Genomic DNA, 17,412 nt, shown 5'->3' with positions numbered 1-17,412 from the left:
CAAAGTGTTTCCATGTTGGGATTGCTTTTATACCAAAACATTTTCATTAATGATGTTAGTTTAAATCAAAAACTAGTAGAAGTGGGTGATAGGCAGTTAAGTGTAACAAACATCTGTTGCCATAAGAACCATTTTTATATGTCATAGATATACACATGCCTTTTGTCTACAGTTAATCTAGAATACATGGCCTGATTCTCCTCTTATCATAGGGTAAATCATTAGTAATGTCATTGACATCAGTGGAGTTACACACTTGTAAAATTCTTGTGAGAGGAAAATCATGCCCAAGAGTATTCCTCTTTAAAACTCTTCTGTTCTTCAAGTATATGCAGCTGTGTATTTCACTTAGGGGTGTGTGTACCCACCGCACCAGAGCCAGAGAATTTTGCTAGCAGTACCTGTAGAGGGGTGGTGCTCGCACCTCATGGCTAGAGCCCCTCCCCTGCCTGTATGAGGTGGTGCCACCCCAGCCCCCCTCAGTTCCTTGTTACCTTCCATTGCTGGAGTTGGGGCTCTTAATCTCGCAATTTTTCACTATTTCTTAATGACTTTTTCTAGTTGTATATGTTTAGTAGTACCCTAAGGGTTAGTTAGATTTAGTGTTAGTTGCATTTAATTAAATATTCCCCTGTGATGCTCTCACCATTGTCCGTCATGTGGGGGAGCAATCCCAGCAACGATCCCCAGTTGCAGTGTTTGCTTTGCAGCGTAAGACCCATCTCAAAGAGCGGTGTGCAGTTTGTAGATTGTTCACAAAACAGACTCTGGTGGCTAGGACCTTCTCCTGAAGCAGCACATGCTCAACCAAGCCATGTGGCCTGCTTCAGCACCGAGACCCTCATCAGATTGGCGATCACTCTCAGGTTCTGAGAGTGTTGCTGTTTCATGCTCTGGAGCTGCCTCTTTGAAGAGGGGGAGGAGCTGTTCCTCATCAAGTGCACTGGGGAAAAGGTCCCATAAGACCAAGCAAGACCACTCCAGGTCTTGTGCGGAGTCCTCTGCCTCCTTCAGGAGATGCTAGTGCTGATGCATGGGCTGACGCAGGTGCCTCTAACTGTTCCATGGTAGGGCACAGGTTGGTTAGAGCCCCGGTTCTGGCCCCAGGACATCCTTTGAGTCCAGTACCAATGAGGGTGATGTCGTCATCGGCTGTTTGCATGCTGGCAGCATACCAGGCAGCTATGGATCACCCCTGCCTGTCCAGCTCAATCTTTCCCTTGGTCCAGGACTTTGCCAGGATTACATCATTTATAGCCCTGTTGGCTGGTCAAGCTGCTGAACCTTTGTGTCCATCAGCACTGTACCCTGATGTTCCCTTTCCATAATCTGTGGAAGCAGGTCCGGTGCCAGGCTTGATGCAAAGGACCTTCTTAGCACCAGGAAGATCCTTGGCCCTGTTGCATTCAGCATTGCCAATGTTACTGTGGTGGCTCTCACTGCCCTCCACTTCGGCACCGTCAGCTACCTATCATGCTGCCTCTTCCAGCTCCACCTGTTCAGGAGCAGGAGCCAGCCTTGGTGCAGTTAACTGAATATTCTTAATCCCAGGACAATTTGGCACGGCCTGGCTCCTCTTCTCCTTCAGTATCTAAGGCTCTTCTTTGAGTGAAGGTAAGAAGGAACTGAGGGCTTGGCCCTATATACTGGCGCTATGTGCGTACAGCACCAGAGTGCACCAGAGCAAACAACTTGTGGGTATTCTCCTGCAGGAACTCGGCCAGAATGCCCAGGGAAGCAGCCACAAGCTGCAAAAGATCCTGACAGGCCTTGAAATAAAACGATTACTAACATTTCCGTAACTGTTGTTCTTCAAGACATGTTGTGCACATCCATTCCATTGTAGGTGTGTGTGCACCACAAGCACAGTCGCCGGAAATTTTTCCCTCCGTGGTATGCCAGAGATTTAATAAGACCTTTGCTGTGTATTAAATGACTATCAGTTGACTGTTAAAAACTTACTTCCTTCTGACTAACTATTTACAAGACACGTATCTACAGCTTAGTTAAACCTTAAGCTTGTTTTTAATCATGAGTTATTAACATACAACTGTCTTATTTAATATATATTAAATAAACATTTGGCAACTTTTTATAAGACATTATTAAAATATGCTTTTGTAATAAGAAATATAGAACCAGTGGCAGAACCCAGGTAAATTAGGGGATTGTAGCCACCAAAAAAATCCAATAGTTTTCCACCTAGATTGCCTTCTGAAATGTTTTTATTTTGGAGTAACCACCCTGGAATGAAATGGCACTCACTTAGCCTAATTATTTAGAAGACTAACCTTAATCACCCTTGTTTGAAAATCTTGGCAATAACATTTTAGATCTACATTTGTGTTGTAGTTTCTTCCTTTAGTTATACATATATTTTCCTTTGTATTCTTTTATTGGATATATTGAACAGTTATTGTTTTCTTTATTGCACAGTATGTGTCCTCACTTTTGACAGTTTATTTTTCCTAAATATGTATATAACCTGTCCTCCTTTAAATTCTTTTTGGAAAATAAAACAGGTGAACTCACAGTGAAAGAGCCAAAGTTTCTTGACCATGAAGTCAAGAGTAAAGTGCATCTCGTTGTTTTGGCTGAAAATGGCTTGAATTCAGCACACTGTGGAGTGACAGTTTGGGTGCAAGATGTGAACGATAATGCACCTAAATTTGAGCAAAGCTCTTACAAAACATCGGTGTGGGAAGGCCAAATCTACAATACATATGTCATGCAGGTAACAGGGAATACATATTTACAAACCTATTTCTGCAGTTAAAATTAAGAATAGCCAAACTAAGGCCACAGTCCAGCAGTGTATTCATTGGGCTTCCCCCTGTTCAAGATGCATATGCCTTCTTTAATGTTGCTGCTGCCTTGCCTGGAAACCTAAAATTTATAATTATTTTGGCTGCATTAGAGCTCACCGTTCAGTTCAGTTTTTATCAAATTAGGCCAATATCCTTTAGCTTCTGACTGATTGTAGAAATAGAAACTAAATTCAACTTTCTTGTTGTCTTCCTCTGCTTCTAACAAAAAGCAATTCTTGCTCATGAATGGTAGTCAGAGAATGATTGTTCAAGGCTAGTTCATATTTCAGCATAGATAGATTCTTGCTCCCAGCAGTGTCTCTAGAGTTTGTCACTTTAAAATTAATCCATTCAGCTCCAGTCAGGAGTAAAATCCTTTTGTCAGATCTAAGCATCTGATTTTAAATCTGCTGCTGAAAGAGTAACTCATCTTATTGTATGTGTGAAAATGCTCCTTCCTCTGAACATTCTTCAAAAGTGTTTCCAGCTGTTCCAGTTTGTTTCCAGCTGTTCATGAGCTATATCTATGTTGGAGCAGAAGAGGGGCATTATTTGGAGTAGAAAGGAGAACAGTTTTCTCCACGCTTCCCCTCCCATTTTTCCCATTGCAAGGTACGTCAGAATGAAGGTCATGTTAGGACCTGAAGATGTTCCTCCTCTGAGAATAAATAAATGGAATGCAACAACTGCCCTGAATGTGAAGCCACTAGGGAGTTGGATGAGCATACATTTGTTTAGAGAAACATATGTCTGCTAATGGAAAAAAAATGACAAAGCAATCAAATGTGTCTGGAATAATCTGGATCCTGTAGAGTGTGTCTCGTGCTTAACAGTAGGAAAAAGAACCAGTGAGGACTCTTCAAGGAGGCTGGGGAAATGTTCTCTATCTTGAGAATCCTGGACTGGTATCTTTTCCTGGTGCCGAACATTGGTTATTCAGCTAGTTTTATATTCTATTTCTGCTCCTTTTCCACTATTCTTTATTCTTTTAGATTTAAACAATAATTCATAATAGCCTACAGAAAGATGCCTTAAGCATTAATAATTATTATTTCATTTATTTGTAATAGCGCTTAGGGTCTCCTGACCAGGGATCAGGACCCTATTGTGCTAGTGACTGTACACACACGTAACAGAGACTGACAATCTACTAATAGCCCTGGTCTACACTACAGGGTTAGGTTGATTTAGCCGCGTTCGGTCGATTTTATAATGAATGCGTCTACACAAGCAACCCCATTCCGTCGACCTAAAGAGCTCTTAAAATCGACTTCTGTACTCCTCCCCGGCAAGGGGAGTAGCTCTAAAATCGACCTTGCTAGGTCGAATTTGGGGTAGTGTTGACACAAATCGACGTTATTGGCCTCCGGGAGCTATCCAAGAGTGCTCCAATGTGACCGTTCTGGACAGCACTTTCAACTCCGATGCACCAGCCAGGTACACACAAAAAGCCCCAGGAACTTTTGGATTTAATTTCCTATTTGGTCAGCGTGGCGAGCTCAGCAGCACAGGTGACCATGCAGTCTTCCCAGAATCGCAAATGAGCTCCAGCATGGAGCGAACGGGAGACACTGGATCTGATTGCTGTATGGGGAGAAGAATCTGTGCAGGCAGAACTCTGATCAAAAAGAAGAAATGCTAATATATATGCCAAAATCGCACAGGGCGTGATGGACAGAGGTTTCAACGGGGACACACAGCAGTGCCACGTGAAAGTGAAGGAGCTCAGGCAAGCCTACCAAAAGACAAAGGAGGCAAATGGTCGCTCCGGGTCAGAGCCCCATACATGCCGCTTCTATGATCAGCTGCATGGCATTCTAGGGGGAGACCCTACCACTACCCCACCACTGTCCATGGACACCTTCAAGGGGGGAGTCTCACGCAACAGGGAGGAGGATTTTGTGGATGAGGAGGAGGAGGAGAATGTGCAGCAGGCAAGTGGTGAATCCATTCTCCCTGGCAGCCAGGACCTTTTCATCACCCTGGAGTCAATACCTTCCCAAGGCAGGATCCCCAACCCTGACGGTGGAGAAGGCACCTCTGGTGAGTGCACATTTGTAACTACACTACAGGGTTTAAAAGCAATAGTGTTTAATGTTCGATTTTCCCCGAAGACTCGGGATGCATTCGCGGCCAGTACAGCTACTGGAACAGTCTGTTAACATGTCTGGGGATGGAGTGAGAATCCTCTAGGGACATCTCCATGAAGCTCTCCTGGAGGTACTCTGAGAGACTTTGCAGAAGGTTTCTGGGGAAGGCTGCCTTATTTGGTCCTCCAAGGTAGGACACTTTAACCACACCAAGCCAGTAGCAAGTAGTCTGGAATCATTGCAGCACAAAGCTTGGCAGCGAATGGTCCTGGGTTTTGGTCGCATTCAAGCAACATTCAGTCTTTATCTTTCTGTGTTAGCCTCAGGAGAGTGATATAATTCATGATCACCTGGTTGAAATAGGGGAACTTTTGTAAGGGAACAGTAAAAGGACACTGTTCATGCTGGGCTGTTTGCGCTTGGCTAAAAGGAATCATACCATAGCCACGCAGTGGGGGGAGGGGTGAAGGGATCATCCCAAATAGCCATGCGGAGGGGTGGGGGGAAGCTGTGTGCTGCACATCCACCCGAAAACCGCAGCCCCTCCTTTTAGATGGCAAACCCAACCAGCATTGCTTGCTATAGGAAAGGAGGATGCAGCAGTTTGAAACCATTTCCACATGTTATGAAGGCAATAGAAGCCAGTACCCTTTGGCTTACCATGGCTGCCTGGAAACTGAATTCTGTTGCCCAGCTGTGTGTGATGTGTCACCATACCGACAGGCACTCAATATAAAAGGCAAAATGCGACCTTGTACCCAAAGCACATGTGCTGTCTGCTGTGAATTGCTTGATTCACTGTGAAAGAGTCTCCCTTTTGTTCTCAGAAACGTATCATCTTAAATTTTACACTCCCTTTTTATCCACCTGTAGATGCAAATGTTTCTATACTCCCCCTATCATCTCCATCCCTGAGGTTATCACAGATTAGAGGGCAAAAAAAAAACGCACTCTCGATGACATGTTTTCCAAGCTCATGCAGTCCTCCTGCACTGATTGGGCACAGCTGAATGCATGGTAGCATTCAGTGGCAGAGTCCAAGAAAGCATGAAGTGAGCACGATGAGAAGAGGGAGGATGCAATGCTGAGGCTAATGGGGGAGCAAACGGACATGCTCAGGCATCTGGTGGAGCTGCAGGAAAGCCAACAAGAGCACAGACCGCCACTGCAACCACTATACAACCGCCTGCCCTCCTCCCCAAGTTCCATATTCTCCTCACCCAGACGCCCAAGAACACGGGAGTGGGGAGGCTCCGGGCACCCAGCCACTCCACCCCAGAGGATGGCCCAAGCAACAGAAGGCTGTCATTCAAACAGTTTTGATTTGTAGTGTGGCTACAATAATGCATGGTTTCACAACAATAGTGACTTTATTTTCTTTGCCAGCTGTGATCGAAGGGGGGAGGGTGGTTGGCTTACAGGGAATTAAAATCAACAAAAGGGGCGGGTCTGGATCAAGGAGAAACACACCCAACTGTCACACCGTAGACTGGCCAGTCATGAAACTGGTTTTCAAAGACTCTCTGATGTGCAGCGCACCTTCCTGTACTCTTCTAATCGCCCTGGTGTCTGGCTGTTCAAAATTGACAGCCAGGTGATTTGCCTCAACCTCCTACCCTGCCATAAATATCTTCCCCTTACTCTCACAGATATTATGGAGCCCACAGCAAGCAGTAATAACAATGGGAATATTGGTTGCACTGAGATCTAATCTAGTCAGCAAACAGTGCCAGCAAGCTTTTAGATGTCCAAAGGCACATTCTAGCACCATTCTGCACTTGCTCAGCCCATAGTTGAACTGCTCCTTGCTACTGTCCAGGCTGCCTGTGTATGGCTTCATGAGCCATGGGAGCAAGGGGTAGGCTGGGTCTCCAAGGATAACTGTTGGCATTTCAACATCCCCAACGGCAATTTTCTGGTCTGGGAAGTAAGTCCCTTCTTGCAGCTGCTCAAACAGCCCAGAGTTCCTAAAGATGCGAACGTCATGCACCTTTCCCAGCCATCCCTTGTTGATGTAGGTGAAACGTTCCTTGTGATCCACCAGTGCTTGCAGCACCATTGAGAAGAGTCCCTTGCGGTTTACGTACTGGTTGGCAAGGTGGTCCGGGAGCAGTCAGGCATTGCAAGCTTCCACAAGACTATTGCCACTCACTTCTCAACTGCCAGGGCAGCTCTCATCTTGGTATTCCAGCGCTTCAGGGTGGGGAAAAGCAACTCACAGAGTTCCAGGAAAGTGGCCTTATGCACGCGAAAGTTTTGCAGCCACTGGGAATCATTCCATACCTGCAAGACTATGCGGTCCCACCAGTCTGTGCTTGTTTGCCGAGCCTAGAATCGGCGTTCCACTGTATCATCCAACCCCACTGCCACCATGATGTCCCAATTGCCACAGCCCATGCTTTCAGGAATGTCTCTGTCCATGTCCTCCTCATAATCGTCCTCGTGCTGCCATCTCTTAGCCAGGTTCTGCACATACTGCAGTATAATGCACAAGGTATTTACAATGCACGCAACAGCAGTGGTGAGCTGAGCGGGCTCCATGCTTGCCTTGCTATGGTGTCTGCATGGGTAACCCCGGAAAAAAGGCCTCAAAATGATTGTCTGCAGTTGCTTTCACAGAGGGAGGGAAGGGAGACTGACGACATGTACCCAAAACCACCAGTGACAATGTTTTTGCCCTATCAGGCATTGGGAGCTTAACCCAGAATTCCAATGGGCAGCGGAGACTGCGGGAACTGTGGGATAGCTTCCCACAGTGCACCGCTCCATGATTAGATGCTAGCCACGGTAGTGAGGACGCATTCTGCCGACTTAATGCACTTAGTGGGGACATACACAATCGACTGTATAAAATCGATTTCTAAAAATAGACTTCTATAAAATCGACCTAATTTCACAGTGTAGACATACCCATAGTAACCACGCAGCAGCATAGAAATAATCAAATACATAAGAACAGATCAACTCAGCCACCTCTTGCTTTATTGTTTGAAATTTCAGTTCTGCAGCAGAATGTATTAATAGAAGAAAATTGAGTTGTTTTTATTTTGTAAAAATATTTCCATTCATCGTGGGCTTGGTAACTTCCCCTGGGCTAATCCACAAAATTTGGGGCCTAAACTATTTGATTGTCCCTTTTAATCTGTGTGGCCAAAATGCAGCTAACTGGCAGAAACAGATATATGTGATGTAACACTTTGCTTTTTGAAATTGCAGTTTGTTATCTGAGATTAAGCATGGATCTTCTTCCCAAACAGATTTTTGCAGCTGACCTTGACAGTGGGCTAAATGGAGAAATTGAGTATTCAATTTTATCTGGTAATGAAAACAAAACATTCCTGATTGATTCAACAAGGGGGATTTTAGCAACTAATGCAATCCTGAATCACGAAGACATTTCATCATACAGGTTGTGTACAGTGTCTGCATAAAATATATATTGTTGCTAATTGTGTTTACCTCAAATTGATATTGCTCATGCTGTCTGTCTTAGGGTTTTATACTGCTGCCCATCTCTGTCTATTGGGAACACCCACCATGTAAACTCAATAGCAATAGTGAATGTTATCACAGAGTACTTCTCTGTTTTTGGAGTAAAAACATAACCTTGTTAAATCAGCTAGAGCACACACTGACACAAAAGCACAATAGATCTTTCAAGATACCCTGTTTACGTTGACATATGGCCATGTGTGCAGGGGCAGGAATTGAATGTCAAGAAAGGTCATTCAGAATTACTCTTTTCTGTTCTTCAGCACTGTGGTCTTTTTTTTTTTTTGGTAAAAGAAGCCATTTTTAATACAAAAGAGGAAGAGATTTTTAAGAGCCATTGTTGGCAGTTTCTTTTACAGTATGGCAGATACGTTTTCAATAGTGAGTGATATAATATTGTAGAATTTCAATGGGATGTGATGAAACAGCATTTCCAGCAGTTCCCACAGCTGCCTTCTTCTCTAGAATCCCAGCTTTCATTTTGAGAAAAATAGAGTAAGTTTCTAGCTGATATGGTTGGAAAGAATCCAACTGTTCATCGAAGTGTGTAAGAAAGAAAAGGTAGCATCATATAAAGAAGGTCTACACAGTCTGCTCTGAAAGACTGTTCATTTTGGTGTCATGAATGGATGGATGCAGGAAAGAATACCACCACTTACTTTTTCTCCCCAGTCAAGAAGCCGCCAAGCCCAAGGAGCCCACCTAGGCCTTTGTGCTACACTGAGGGGAAGCCAAGCCCAAGGAGCCATGCAGAGGTCATGGGTATATTTGGACCCTAGTCAGGGTGAGCCAAGCTCAGAGATCATTCATGGCATGATCCTGCTTTGAACAACTATGCCAACTACTGAGAATAGTGTCTTATTTCGGTACCTCAAGTGGGAGAAGTTTGGAAGATTACCATGAACATTCTTTTTTCAGTTCAACCCCTGCATGAAAGTACATTAAAGTCCATTGTGAAGTCTTTTCAGACAAATTCCCACTTCATTTAATAGGAAGTTTGCTTTCACATGGACAATAGGAGTGATCCCTTACGGCAGTAAGAACATTTCCTTGATTTCCACTTAATTAGCAAGAATTGTACAGCCAGTTTCCCTGCATAAACCCAGTTACAGCAGTATCAACATAAAGAGAACACTGCTAATCCCAGAAATAGCAATGTGTTGACTGCTATAGTTAAGGTTGAATTTGTTCTTAATTCTGCTTTGACTATTGTTACCTGGGTTCTATCCATGTGGAAGGTACTAGAATTTTCATCTATAAGCCTTTTTGTACTTAGTTTTGTTGTGTTTCTCCTGCAACTCCCAGATTCATAATCAAGTGAACTTGACTCTTACATTACAAATCATGCCATAATTAGAATTACAAGGTAAAGAAAGCATGCAAGTAAAGATATGTCAATTGTTTAGCATAGCAAACCAGTTTTATATACTACAGTTCTCTAAGAAATTAAATTACTGTATATTGTATCATTGAAATTGTGACTTTTTTCATATGGCTGTAGCACCAGCTAATGCATATACAAGTTCTCTTTTCCTACTGGGCCTCAGATTTTTAATTATCCAGTCAGAATTTAGAAAACGACATCAACTGTATTACCAGAATGTGACTTTTTAAAAATATCAGTATAATTATGGCAATAGTCTCCTATAGGAATGATTTTGTGTGAACATAATGCCCAGAATATTTCATTTAATTTATTTTTCATTTTCTCCTGAGCCAAGAGTATCCGCCATTATTTTTAATGTATCTACAATAGTAGAAAGATTTAGTTTGCTGAAATAATACTTTAAAAGGGTATTTGAAATGAATCTTCTAAAGGAAATTCTCAGTTAATGAAGCATTCATGTTGTTAATGTAATGATACCTACTTGTGTCCTTAAATGTGAATTTGCTTTTATTTAGTATTTAAATCAGAACCATAACATTCTTTTAATGTAAATTCTGTTTGATGTTTGTTTATATATCATTTCATTCTTAATAATCTGTGGTTTCTTATTTGTAGTAAAAGGAATCAGAAGAGCAACAGAAACTGTTCTAAAAAATGTTTTTCTGACTTTTTTTTTAAATGTTTTTCAAAATGGCCCAATTACATTTTTTCCTCTCAAAATTTGAAAACAGTTGCTTGTTTCAGCTAAATCAGACATTTTCATCCCCTAGAATTTCTAAGTCCTTTGAAATAGAGGGTTTTAATAAAAGTGTTGACAGAACCTTAATTTTAATGTCTGGGCTGAGATGATTTTATGAGATTTTTTTTTCCATTGAAAATTATTATTTTTAGTAAAACATTTCCATGTGTACCTTGAAAATATTCATTCTCGACCAGCTAGGCTTTCTGTATGGAATTACATAGATGGTTACCAACTGAATACAAGTCTGTAATTCAAGTTTTGTGTTCTGCTGGTGTCATAAACAGCAAGAAAATTCAGAGTACAGCATGTGTGGTTCATGATGGCAGTAGAATCCACAGCTTGAATTACAGCTTTGGTGTTCAGTATTGTCAGGTGAACATTAAGAAAGTCACTATTTATTTGTCCCTTTCATCAGAAAGTGCTTGTAAGATGACGGAAGAGTTTAACTCTTCAAACTCAACGAGGGAGACAGAGAAAGTGCTGCTTGCCATTTAAATGTTTATACTATATAAAACATTTGACATTGCTAAGCCCCTGCAGTGTATATACCTTTGTTTAGTCTGACCTTCTGACCACATCTTTTTTTTTTCAAGGAGTTATAGAACAATCCATGGAGCTGAATTAGGTTCAACCCTAAATTCCCTTTCTGGGGATTTTCTTTTTATCCATCTTTGTTTATAATAAGCAATTTGATCTTGATTGTATAGAAGTTAATTCTGAGAAACAATGTCAGGAGCAAATTTCTTTTTATGATTTTTTGTTTGATTGGATCACTGCTTTCTTTGTTACATTGTCTAGGAAAATGAAAGTAATGTTAGAAGAATCGACAGCAGTTCCTTGTCCAGGTGTTTAATGAAGACCTAAAAGTAGATGCTTGTTTTATATGCTGATGGGAAAACCCTGGCCTCATTGAAGTCCATAGGAATTCTTTCATTGACTTAAATGGGGCCAGAATTTCACCCTGAGTTTTTAGGGTGACTGTCTAGTCAATCCTACAGCAGTTGTTACATTGTTTCATTGGGTTCAGTATGTCTTTGTCACCTAGGTCCCCTTGGACTTTGTTCTTTCAACCTTCAAAAAATAAAATTGTAGTCACTCATTTGTATATTGGAAATTAAAATGTGATTTTGGCAATGGCAAGAAGAAAGGTAAGACATATTAGCTAATCTCATCGTTTTTCATTTTCGTTTTGTACGTTTGAAATCAGTGTTGAATAATTCTATTATTTCTGGCTACGTGTGACAACTGTGACTTCCTTTCAATACTAGGTTAGTTGTGCAAGTTGCTGATAGAGGAACCCCCAGCCTTTCTGCTACAAGCATAGTAACGATACAGGTAGTCGACGTTAATGACAATACCCCAACAATCCAACCACTAGGCAAAGTGGGAGTCTCTGAAAGTAAGTGTGACGGTGCAGAAAAGTGTTACTGAGTCAAGGGAATGTCAGATCAAGATATTACCTTTCATTTTGATTTGTAACAAAATGTTTTAGTGGAAGAAATCTCAAAAAATCATGGCAATATTAACAGAAATATTGAAGCAAATATGATCTGCTTTTGCTTTCAAAGGCATGATTCTTAATCTTTGGACATTATATTTAGGAACAGTTCGGAGCCAAAATACTGGAAATGTTAAAAAAAAAAATACAGCTGTGGTATATTCTCTGTGGACTCCAGGCTCAAATTCCACAGATGTCTTAAATTTATCTATTTTTTTTAATAGAAAAAAATGCTGTTAAAGCCAATGCTGTGAAAAAAATCTTTGGAATTTTATTATTTTGAAGGAAACATTTTCTTTCCATAATATGAGACCTTTCTTTAGAAACATTCAGCAGCATGGCCTAGTATGGAGCATGGAGATTGGAGTTCTTGAGTTCTAATGCCAGCTCAGCATCTGACTTCTTATGTGACCTTGGACCACTTAGGCCAAACTTTTCTAACTTGTATGTGTCATGTTGGGCACTTCTGACACTATCTAAGCACCTAAATAAGTAGCCTGATTTTCAGAAATGCTGCGCATCCACAGCTCCTGTTGACAGAGTGTATCAAAGTTGTACTTTTTCATGTGGATGTAAGTCAGGCCACTTCTATTTAGATATCTAAGTTTAGCACCAAATTTGAGAATGTTGGCCTTAAACTATCTAGTCCTCATTTCCCAAACTCATGGAAGGGCCCGTTGAGCCCTCAGGATCTTGTGTCCTGTACCAACTTTTGCTGAAGATCTCATGTCCACTGACCATTACCTCATCCAGGAGAGCCTAGGATTTGCATGCCCTGATTCCACAAAGACAAAAGGATACTTATGCTTTACCCAAATATTCTGACAAAAGTTGCATCTGGGCTTATCTACACTTGAACTGCTACCGTGGTGCAGCTGAGCCACTATAACACTTCAGTGTAGACACTCATGATAGCAAAAGGAGGGGTTCTCTTGTCAGTGTAGTTAATGCACCTCCTCAAGAGATGGTAACTGCGTCGACAAAAGAATTCTTCCATCCATCTACCACTGTCTACTCCCAGGGTTAGGTCCGCTTAACTATGTCACTCAGGTTGTGGATTTTTCACACCCCTAAGTGACATAGCTGGGTCAACTTAAATTTTGAATGTAGACCTGGCCTCAGGCTTTCCTCTCAATAAGTCACTATCCCCTATTTGAGCAATTCATAGGAAACTCTATGTAGAAAATTATATACTTTCCTGAAGTTGCCCTTGAAGGAGTAGTCTTTGTGGGATACAATAGGGCTGAAAGTCTAAAATAAAATACAAGTTAAAGGTCACGCTTCTGAGGAATGAAGCAGGGTTACTGTAGCTCCTGATATTTGCTTTATATAGCATGCCCATATCTTGCTCTTATTCTAAGATATACCAAGATTCTAAGCCAAAATATGCCAAAAATACTGTAAAAATACTATGCATGTAAAATCTAAAATTTATAAAATATATTTCAACTAACTAAAATTTACAAAATGTACTTCAACTAACTATATATACTTCAACTAACTAGATTTATTTTGAACATCACTGTTTCAGATGCCCCACCTGGTTTCGTAGTGACTCAGGTTTCTGCAAATGATGTGGATTTAAGCCCAGCTCTTCTCTACAGCTTTACGGAAGATGGCAACCCGGGAATGAAATTTGCTATTAATCAACACACTGGAGTGATCACACTGGTGAAACCATTAGATTTTGAAGAAACTGCTCAGTATGAGTTGTGGATTAGTGTGTCAGATTCTGTGCATCAAACAGAAGCAGAGCTCACCATCCAAGTTTTGGATGTCAATGACAACCCACCAGTATTTACTCAGTATTCATATCAGGTAAGAAGGTGGCAAATAGAGACACCATATGTATAAATGCTCTTGAAAGATGTATATGACCTCTTAGGAGAGGGAGGATCTCTGTCTATCCACCAAACTACTACAGCATCGGCAGGGACAGCACTTCAGGTACACCTCAATCTGACCTAGAGGGGCTAGTTACATTTCCAAGCTTTTTCATTCTCTAGACTCATTGTTGAGACTGCCCAGAAGAGTGCCAGTTAGTGCTATTTTTTTTATGGTGTAAATATCCATAATAAATTTGATTGAGACCACCACACTCTGTTCATATAGGCCACCAAGCAGCCAGCAACTGGTAATAACTGTTGGTTAATATTGTCTTCTGCTGGATTTGAATAGGGATCAAGAGAGAGAAATCTTTCTATGTCCCTTTTATCTTCTATGTTTGCAGAATGGTTTAGGGAAACACTAAACACTATGCAAGATTTTTAACTGAAGGAAATAAGTATTGTTCAATCAACTACATATAAACCAACTGAGTTTCTGGCCCAAAGATTGTGATTTTGATGTGTTTCTTGGACAGTAAGATTACACAGCTCCCCTGCACTCAAAGTATAAAAGCACATCTCATTACCTGTTCATTGCACTGAAATTTTTACCCCTTCTATTCTCAGGTTTTCATTTTTATTCTGTATATGGATTTAAATGCATATAATCCATGTATTAAAGTGATTTTAACTAGATGTGTAACAGCTGAAGTTATGAGGGAGATAGTTGCTGTATCATATAAACATTAGAAGTTTGATTGAAAAGGTTAAAGGAAATTTTGATAATAAAAATAGTGCATGTGGGCTTCAAATAATGGAAATACATGAAAGAGGAAAATGCTTCCTTGTTTTCCAATATTCTGTGAAGAAAGTAAGCAGTTCACAAAAACTAAATTATAACAGTGATCTGTTGATTATTAAGTTCTGTGGCACTTGGATTTTTAGAGCATATAACAATCTTTTAAGGGACCAGGACAATATATGGTCAACTGAATAATTCAAAATAGGCCTCAGAACTCTATTCCATGTACTAAAAACAAGATATCCATGGAAGGGAAACTAAATTGAGCTGCAATATTGTGAGAAGCCTTGCTTCCATTAGTGTTTTGTTGCAGTGAGAGACATTTTAAACTCTCTAACTCACTGAACTACTTCAGAAGAAATAATGGTCAGAATGAAATCTCAAATAGATAATTTTACTTAAAAAATATAGTTCACTCTGAATCTTGGACTGGTTGCCAGCATTGTTTTAGTATCTCAGCCCTATTAGCTTTTTTAAGCTTAAGGAAATCGGGAGGTGAAACCTTTCGCGAAGCTCGGAACTGTATTTGTTTTCTATAATCAAATCAACAAAAATGTAACTTGCTGTGTCCAAGACCTTTTATGTTACTCTTATCAAACATTTCACTTTTGGTTACACTTCAGGTGACCGTGCCTGAGCTCGCTCCTGTAGGTACTTCTGTCCTGACTGTCTCTGCTATAGACAGAGATTCAGAGCATAATGGAATTATTTCCTACAAAATGTTGTCGTCTTATGAGGGATTTTCAATTGATCACAAAAATGGTGAGTTTGTTACACAATTTATTATGAAGTGAAAATTCGTATTCCATTGCCAAATGTTATTATTGGTGATCAGAGTTCTGCATGCCTTTCGTGCCTGCAGTCCTCTGTTTATCCATAAGTAAAGGGCACCTGAAGGAGTCACAGTGCACACTCCTTTAGTGTACCTCTGCCATAGCAGAGGGGAAATAAGGTGATTGACTGACTGCTTATGAGAGCTGAGAAACTGATGGCATCTGGGAGTATAGCACTCGATTTATCCACATAGCTACTGTGAACCTCAGCCAGAACTTATGTGAAGCAAAGGTGATGGAAGTAGTGCTGCTGAAAGCTAAAGAACTGATAGCACTAAAGACTGAAGTCCTTTGTCTATCCTCAGGCTAGGTACAAAGCTACTAGTCTCAGCATCCTGTAGACTATTCCTCTACCATGATTTAAAATGAAAGCTACCGTAACTCTTGCATTAAGTTTAAGCTGATTTGGTGTTCATGCTTAATCAATATCTTCTAAGTGCCAGTTGTACTACTTATATTTACAATGAGGCTTGTGTGCAGTGTTTGTGCTCAGGTCTAATGTTTCTGAAGACTGGAACAGCTAGTACTATACATGACTTGTGTTATGTAGTAATTGTCAATGGAATTTATAACTAAGGTTTTTAACACAAGAAAGGCCTCTCTGAAGAATATCATTCTCTTCAGAAACTAGCATCTAAATCTGCTAATGTCTCTTGTGTGTATTTGTTTATACAGAAAAATTCTTGCCACTATATATTTTAAATGGATTTTGGAGATAGCCATTAGAGCTGACTGTATACTGTAAAAACAGCATGGGGCCACTTATTCAATTTGAGTGCATTCAAATCACTTATATTACTTGCTGCCCTTCAAGTGGCTCTGCATATTCCCACTCGGTACTGCAGTGCATTGCCATAGAACCTTCTTCTAGAAGTATCAGCTAGAGTGCTCTCATGTGCCCCCGTCCCTCTCCTCAGTGTCACCAATGATCTGAGGGCAAAGCTATATAAGGCTAGAGCACTCAGTTCCTTCCTACTGTGTGCCTGGAGGGATGTGAAGTTCTCCTGTTTCCTCAGTGTCAGAGGCCTCTTTCTTTTAAAGATAGTTAATGTTAGCTTGTTTTAGTAGTTAGTCAGAATTTTCTTCCCCATTCCAGAGTGTGGCTGAATCGAAGATGCAGTAAAAGCTGGGTATTAAGAGTTTAGCTTCCTGTCCGGCTGTCTTTCCTAGCATCTGACGACCATAAGCGGTTTCTCAAGTGCCTGGGAGAAGGCCACTTGCCTTTTGGGTGTTCAAGCTACCAAACCTTTCTCCAAGAAGATCCAACTCCTCCAGGTCCATTGACACTACCGGCAAGGATAGGAAGACTCCTTTGCAGCTCCTCCTGCTCAAGAAAGCCTTCAAGGCTAGACCCTCTGGATCCATCCAAACCTAAGATTCAAGGTCTAAGGTGCCAGTCACAGTCTGTGTGGGCCCCAGCAGTTCCAAATGGCTGAAGGGTTCCAAGAAACTTCGACCCCTGTCAGTGCCAGACTTAGTTCCTGCAACTCCTTCAGTCAAGCCCCTGAGGTTACCCATCTCCAAACCAAGGGTCACATGGTTGGGATTAGACTGCCCCAGTTCTGGAAGAGAGGTTAGAGACAGTACAGCCACCCTCACTGATATTGTACCTTGTGCTTCGCAGCTATCCAATCCCCATAGAACCCCTGTGGCTGCAAGGCCAGGGCAGTTCTGACTGGCACTTCCAGATCCAGAAAAACGATACGATTGATGTGTTAGAACATGGGCTATCAGCACCTTTGGTTCCAGCTGTTGGGGCACTGAAGAAAAAGAGACATAGGAGCAAGACAGCCACTGTTAGCCATGCCAGTTCCCAGGCATCAGAACTATCAGATCCATCCAGTTCTGCAAAGGGTGCTTTGATTTCGATGCAGAGACCTGTTTCACCTCCAGCTTCAGTAGTCAGGGAGATGAACTAGATGTATCATCCGATCC

General features: G+C 41.3%; 1 protein-coding gene across 1 annotated transcript in view; it reads left to right on the top strand.

The window, feature by feature from the left end:
- The window catches only part of DCHS2 (dachsous cadherin-related 2), a 235,147-nt gene that overhangs the window by 209,140 nt on the left and 8,595 nt on the right, over positions 1–17,412 (top strand). The window contains exons 15-19 of the mRNA XM_084625372.1: positions 2,523–2,734; positions 8,155–8,306; positions 11,787–11,917; positions 13,548–13,834; positions 15,268–15,406. Of these exons, the coding sequence (XP_084481498.1) occupies positions 2,523–2,734; positions 8,155–8,306; positions 11,787–11,917; positions 13,548–13,834; positions 15,268–15,406 (921 nt within the window). The remainder of the gene's footprint in view (positions 1–2,522; positions 2,735–8,154; positions 8,307–11,786; positions 11,918–13,547; positions 13,835–15,267; positions 15,407–17,412) is intronic.

Source organism: Lepidochelys olivacea, assembly GCF_965140295.1.
Source record: "Lepidochelys olivacea isolate rLepOli2 genome assembly, chromosome: 4".
In the NCBI taxonomy this organism is placed as follows: Eukaryota; Metazoa; Chordata; order Testudines; family Cheloniidae; genus Lepidochelys; species Lepidochelys olivacea.
This window is presented reverse-complemented; position numbering and strand designations above follow the sequence as displayed.